A 6,544-nucleotide genomic window follows, 5' to 3' on the forward strand; every position below is an offset into this window, starting at 1 on the left:
CACACACACACACACTCTCACAGGGACACATGCATGCTCCCAGCTCCGTGGTATGTTCAAGGACAGGAGTCACTTGTCTGCATGGGAACTGGCAGGTAGGGGGTGAGGGTGGAAGTACACCGGGATAGGCAGGTACTCAAGTGGTGGAAGCCCATGAGGGTTGGAACGTGGATGCCCAGGGGTGGGGCGGTGGAGGATGGACGCATCTCTCTCCCGGCCCGTGAGGCTGAGCATCCTCTTTTGGTGCTAATGTAGCAGGTGCGCCACATTGTAAACCAGGCCCTGAAGCGATACAGCGAGGACCGCATCGGGATGGTGGACTACGCCCTGGAGTCTGGAGGTGAGCTGCGTTTTCTCTGCATCATTATCTCAGTCCCAAGACCTCTTAGCCCTGATGTGAGCCGGGACCACAGAGGTGCTAGGCATGCGAGGCTGGAGGTCGGAGGAAGCCAGCCTGTCTGGAACTGGCTGCCAGGCCTCAGCAGGTCAGGGACGCTGGGTGTCCCCAGTATTTCCCTGGGTGTCCTCAGTATTGCCCGGCTGCTCTGTGGGCCCGGGGCAGGGCTAGAGGGACGGAGAAGAGGAGCAGGGGTCACTTCCCTCGCTGCTACCATCCTCTGCCCTGGCCTCCCTTGGCTGGTGAGCTGAGCAGCTGTCTTGGCCACTTCCTCACTGGTGGCCGGCCCCAGTGTCCCCTTAGTCTACCTTTCCCATTTCAGGGGCCAGTGTGATTAGCACGCGCTGCTCAGAGACCTACGAGACGAAGACGGCGCTCCTCAGCCTCTTTGGCATCCCCCTGTGGTACCACTCCCAGTCGCCCCGAGTGATCCTCCAGGTAGGCTTCCCCAGGACTAAGGTGGCCTCTGGCCCCCACGCAGCTGGGTGGGAACGTGTGCTGCACCACAGCCAGCCTGGAGCTCCTGTGTGGGCGCATCTAGAGTTAGATGTGGTGGGTTTCTCGTCCTGGCGGTGCCCTGATGTGACTGTCCTCCACCCAGCCGGATGTCCACCCAGGCAACTGCTGGGCCTTCCAGGGCCCCCAGGGTTTCGCCGTGGTCCGCCTCTCCGCCCTCATCCGCCCCACTGCCGTCACCTTGGAGCATGTGCCCAAATCCTTGTCACCCAACAGCACTATCTCCAGTGCCCCCAGGGACTTTGCAGTCTACGTGAGTACCTGGCTGTGTGGGTCCCCCCACTTAGGATACCGTGGCCGGGGGCCTGGAGCAGTGTGTGGATCCGGGAGGAGACAGAGTGGAAGGGAAATGCCTTCAGCTCTCAGACTCCAGGAGGAAACGGAGGCACAAAAGGGTGCAGGGATTTGGCACAGAACACCCAACATCCCGATTTCAGGTGGGGCCCCCTTCCCAGGGTTCTGGGCCCAAACCCCACTTCAGTGCCATGGCATCTGCCTGGCCAGCCGAGCCATGAAGGGGCAGGTGTAGTATCTGGGAGTGAGGGAAGAGGGTCACCGTGAAGTGGGAATCCTCCCTCCTTTCTGTCCCCACATCCCTCACACTCTCCCCTGGTGGCCCAGCCACCTCAGAGAGCTCTAAGCTTTTCCCCCTGGCAGCCAGCCCACCCTCCACTCTTCTTTTGCAGGGGTTTGATGAAAACCTGCAGCAGGAGGGGAAGCTACTTGGGGAGTTCACGTATGATCAGGAAGGGGAGCCCATCCAGACGTTTTATTTCCAGGTACAGCATCTGGCCCTGCCATCAGGGGTGCATATCCATGTTTTCCCGTGTTCAGCTGATGGTGAACCAGCCCTCATTCTAGGTCAGGGCCGGTACTGGGCGGTGAGGGTGCAGAGGCAGCAGACAGGGTTCCTGCCCTCCTGAAGTTCAAGGTACAGGAGTCTCCACGTCGCGGGTGGAGAGGGTGATGGAGCAGCGACACAGGCAATGACTGGGAAGTTTCTAGAAAAGGGAACCACTGAGGCAGGGTTGACATTACCAGTAAGGATGTCTCTTCACCTTCTCTTGACAATGAGGGTGCAAGGGGATCCACTCGGGCTCTGAGACCTTTCATCTCCACCCAGGACCCCAAGATGGCCAAGTACCAGGTGGTGGAGCTGCGGATCCTGACCAACTGGGGCCACCCCGAGTACACCTGCATCTACCGCTTCAGGGTGCACGGGGAGCCCGCCCACTAGGCTTCCCTGCCTGTGCCTACGCCAGCCACCAGGAGGGCGACCCATAGGCTGGGGCTGCCACCTCTGCACGCCGTGCCCCCCTTGCCTGAGTGGGCCAGCAGTACCCCGCCACCTCCCTACACGCTTGATAGCACCTGACCTCGAGGATTGAGAAAGACGGGCTGATGGGTGTGCAAGAGGGCACGTGGGGTCTGTTCTGAGCAGCTTGGATGGACAGTGGGCCAACGGCTTCCTTCCCCCCTTGGTTGTCCCGGTGTCAGCCGCCCATCCTGTGAGGGTGTATATATGTACCATATTACGGGGAAGGGTGACAAGCAAACACGATTCAGCGAAGGCCAGGGGGAGCCTCTTGGTCCCGGCTGGGTCTTGGTGGTGGGGCTGGTATCCAGGCACTGCTGCCTGAAGCAGGTGCCAAAGCTACAGGTAGAGGCCCGGGCTGACAAGCAGGTGAGCGGAGCTACTCACCTGGGGAGGGCTCAGCGCTGTGGGCCCAGACAGCGGGATGCTTGGAGGCTCTTCTAGTGTGGCTACTCCCCCACCTAAGGAAGGAAGGGTTCCCTGAGGGACCACACAGCATGTCCTGGCTGCAGGTGGGCCCGGGCTTCTTGTCCACCCGAGCGTACTGGGTCCCGGGAACCTCAGGGATGGCTGCCCTGTGGACGCAGATTGGCCAGAACTGGCCTGACGGAGACCCCTTTGCCGAGGGCTCTGCTGTTTCTCCCCTCCTGCTGCTGCCTCAGCAGCCCACCTGCTCTTCAATCTGGCCAGAGTCTCCCCCAGGGTTCAGAAACCCAACTATTTGGGGTCAGTAGTGTTGGGGTGAGGAGCCCTGGTGGTGCAGTAGTTGAAACACTTGCTAACCCTAAGGCCAGCAGTGCCGACCCACCAGCCGCTCTGAAGGAGAGTGAAGTGGCAGACTACAGCTTCGGGGACCCCGAGGGACAGTTCTGTTGTCCTGTGGCACACAGCCACCCCTCAGGCAGCCGGAAGGTGGAGGCAGTGACAGTGATGTTCAGGGTGTCATGGTGGGCCCTTTCCCCCACAAACCTCCTCAGGCCCCTGCTGTCAGGGTCCCAAACCCCTCAGGCGCTCGCAGCTCTGGCTTGGATTTCATTTCCTTTCTAACTAATTTACGGGGGGGATGGGGGGCTTTTAGGGGGAGGCAGCAGCTACCCTGGGTAGGGGGAGGGTGAAGGGCCTTCTTAGACACAGCAGGCCCTGCTCTGTAATGTACATATTTTTTTGAGGTCTGCTTTTTAATGGAAAGAAAAGCTAAGGGCTTGATTCCTAGCCCCTTTCTGTGGGGCTTTGGGTGGCATTCGGTTCCTGGTCACCTGGTTGCCGGACAGGCTTGGGGCAATGGCTCCGGCCTGTCAGGACAAGGGCTCCCAGAGAATGAGGCTGGGATGGGGTGGCCCTCAGTGGCCTGCCCTGCACAGCCCACCGGCAAACCGACCAGGTTTTGTGTTGCGCTCTCCTGTCACAAATGCTGCATTATTGGTTCCTAATTTTGTATTTCCAGATTCTAATTTATGCCTATGCAAAAAACAAAACAAAAACAACAACAAAACACCAAACCTACAAAACAAAAAATAAATGATGCCCGGTATTTCATGGAATGTGGTGGTTAGTTATAAAACTGATCTTGGGAAAGCAAGAAAATGAATTCTGAGTCAAGAAACAATGCCTTCTAAAACTCTTAAATAATTGTCACTTGTTGGCAGAGATCCGGATTGGGGTTGGGACGGGCCTGAGGAAAGGAGGGTGGGTTTCTAGGCTGAGGGGGTGGCACGAGGAAGGTGGTGTTCTGTGAGCTGTCCCTGCTCCCTGACAGCCCATTAAGCAAGCAGATTTATGCTTTCCCCAGTAGGTTGAGCTGAGCACATAGCTACCCTCTTCCTGGGAAATAACTTCTCCACGTGCCCCACCCGGTGTTTGTGGGATGGGACAAGGAGGTGTCACACAGCTGGGAGGACACTCCCAGACATCCACTCGTTGAGGACCTCTCACCCATTGTCCTGAGGCAGGGAGTCCTCATCACAGCTGAGAATCATACCCACAGGCCAGGGCCAGGGCTGAAGGCAGGGAAGCCAGTCTCTGGGGTCTTTGGCCCACTTCCAGCTCTTGTTTGCTTCCTTCCCCTGCTCCAGCAGCACCAGGTCCCGACAAAGGAGACCCGTACCCCCCCAGTCAGAGCGGGGACTTTGCTTGTGCCCCTCCTGGGCCTGGCATGTGCCCCTGCAAACTCTCAGTGCACAGTCCACATCGTCCTCCTGCCCACTCCAACTCGTCAGATGTCACTTGCTCTAACTCCACGACGTGTTACTTCATTCACTCTGTGCCAAAGTGGCCAAGGAGCCAGACAGTGGGCCTGACTGGGAACTCACAACATCACGAGACAGGCCAGCCCGAGCCTGGGCCCTCTCAGGCCCATGTCCCCATCAGAGGGCCTTGCTCCTGCTAACAGCTCTACACACTTGCTGTACACACACAAGGACCAGGGCTTGCCAGTAGAGCTGCCTGGATTAGCGAGAGCAACTTTATTCTCTATCAGCATAAAAAAGGCTGGTCCCAGGAGCTCTGGTGGCCTACTAGCAAGAAGCTGCACTGCAATCCCAAAGGCACGCGGTTCAAATCCACCAGGAGCTCTGCTGGAGAAGGAGGGACAATCTCCTGTACCAGTCAGCTCAGATTTGATGGTACACACACGTACGCAGCTGGTCTCTTGTTCCAGTGGACAGTGGGTGAGCCTGCAGGGCCTTTGACCATTCTGTGGACGACAGCGAACACTGGACATGGCTGCCTGCTAGCAGGGGAGCACCTGGTGAGCAGAGATTGGACTGCCCAGTGTCCGAGAGCAGAGGCCAGGATGGTGGGTGCTGCTTCAAAACGTAAAGTGGGTATGGCCACCACAGCTACTGAAGGGGCCAATTCAAAGGGCAGGTTCCATCTGCTCCAAGGGCCACAACCCAGGCCTGTGGAAGCAGATGCCACAGGGGAGGGGCAGGTGGAAGAAAGAGCTGGGTACCCTGGTGCTGGGCTCCTTCCTGAAGGTTCCTGGGGGGCTAAGCCAGCAGCCGCCATTGTACACAAGTCCAGAGGCAAGAGGAACCTGCCAGTGGACAATAACAAAGGGCAGGCTGCTAGCCACAAAGGCTGGGGGGGGGGGTCAAAGGTGGGCATGAGTCCTGTCACTTGCTGGAGTCCCTGCTCTCTGGACTCAGGTCCCTTAGCCAGAAACACAGTGTCCACAGGACCTATTTAGCAGACAACAGCTGTGACTATCACAGGACACAAGGCGCCTGGTGCAATCCCAGCCACACAGCACTGACCACCATGCCAAGCTTCTCCTGCACCTGATGCCCAGATGCCCAAGCATGGTGACCATTTCCCAAGGTCCTCCCACAAGCCAGGGCATCTTGTCAGGGGTTTCCCAGATCCCCTCACTGAGGGCTCACCGCCCGCTGTAGATGAGGAACGAAAGTTCAGAGGCTGGGAACCTGGCTGCATCACACACTCAGGGAGACCGACCTGCCCATCTGAAGGCCTCTTGTTGGCCTAGGCCCACTTGCTGTGTGCCCTCAGGTGGTAAGGGCCACAGCACTCCCCGTGGATAGCACCTGCCTGACCAGAGGGGCTGGGCAGGGACCACAACACTGGCAACTTGGAACCAACTTTTATTTTGTTATGCTGGTCTGATCAGTTCATGGCCACCGGTCAATGGTTACTAGAAGTACTGGGAAGGGAGGAAAGGGCTGGCAGCCCAGGAGCAGAGGGAGGAAAGGGCTGGGGGACAGGAAGGAGGTGAGGCTGAGAATGGACCCAGGCAGCTGGGTGGGCTTCCTGGCCAGAGGAAAGCGAGTGGGCCCAGCAGTCCACTCTCAGAGGGTTCCAGTCCAGGAGGGTCCCAGGCCCATGCCCACTCCAGCCTGGGTAGCCCCATCCCACCTGGGGCATCACTTCTTCTGGAGGGCTCAATGCTCTGTGCCAGGCCCAGAAGTCTTTCACCACCCACACCTGCATCCGCTCCCCGCCAAATCAGAGGCCCCCAACCACAGGCCCTTCCTGTCATGTGGGAAACACCAACACCAGCTCCTGGACCGCACCATGTTGAGACACAGCAGGGTGTGATGGGGAAGGTGGGGTTCCAGTTCCAGCCTGGCCCAGAGAACATTTCCTCTACTGCCCACAGAAGGGGCTAGAAAACAAGATCCTGAGCAGGTCTGGACCCCACCGGAGTAACCAGCACCCCGGAGCCCCAACAAAGGTTGAAATCAAATCCCGGCCGGAGACAGGTTCTGGGTGAGGGCAGTGGCTCCTGGCCCGGCAGGGTCGGCAGGGGGCTGAAAGGACCACCACACGATTGTCTCCAAGGAAATGGCCTGCTGTCTGAG

At 58.6% G+C, this 6,544-nt stretch overlaps 1 protein-coding gene across 2 annotated transcripts in view; it reads left to right on the forward strand.

Moving 5' to 3' along the window:
• The window catches only part of SUN2 (Sad1 and UNC84 domain containing 2), a 16,347-nt gene extending 14,197 nt beyond the window's left edge, over positions 1-2,150 (forward strand). For both annotated transcript variants that reach the window (XM_006890114.1, XM_006890113.1), the window contains 5 exons: positions 256-340; positions 720-835; positions 999-1,166; positions 1,600-1,692; positions 2,037-2,150. In XM_006890114.1, the coding sequence (XP_006890176.1) occupies positions 256-340; positions 720-835; positions 999-1,166; positions 1,600-1,692; positions 2,037-2,150 (576 nt within the window). The remainder of the gene's footprint in view (positions 1-255; positions 341-719; positions 836-998; positions 1,167-1,599; positions 1,693-2,036) is intronic.
• The last annotated feature ends 4,394 nt before the right edge of the window (positions 2,151-6,544 follow it).

Source organism: Elephantulus edwardii, unplaced genomic scaffold (assembly GCF_000299155.1).
Source record: "Elephantulus edwardii isolate Elephantulus edwardi_28Jun2011 unplaced genomic scaffold, EleEdw1.0 scaffold00086, whole genome shotgun sequence".
Classification (NCBI taxonomy): domain Eukaryota; kingdom Metazoa; phylum Chordata; class Mammalia; order Macroscelidea; family Macroscelididae; genus Elephantulus; species Elephantulus edwardii.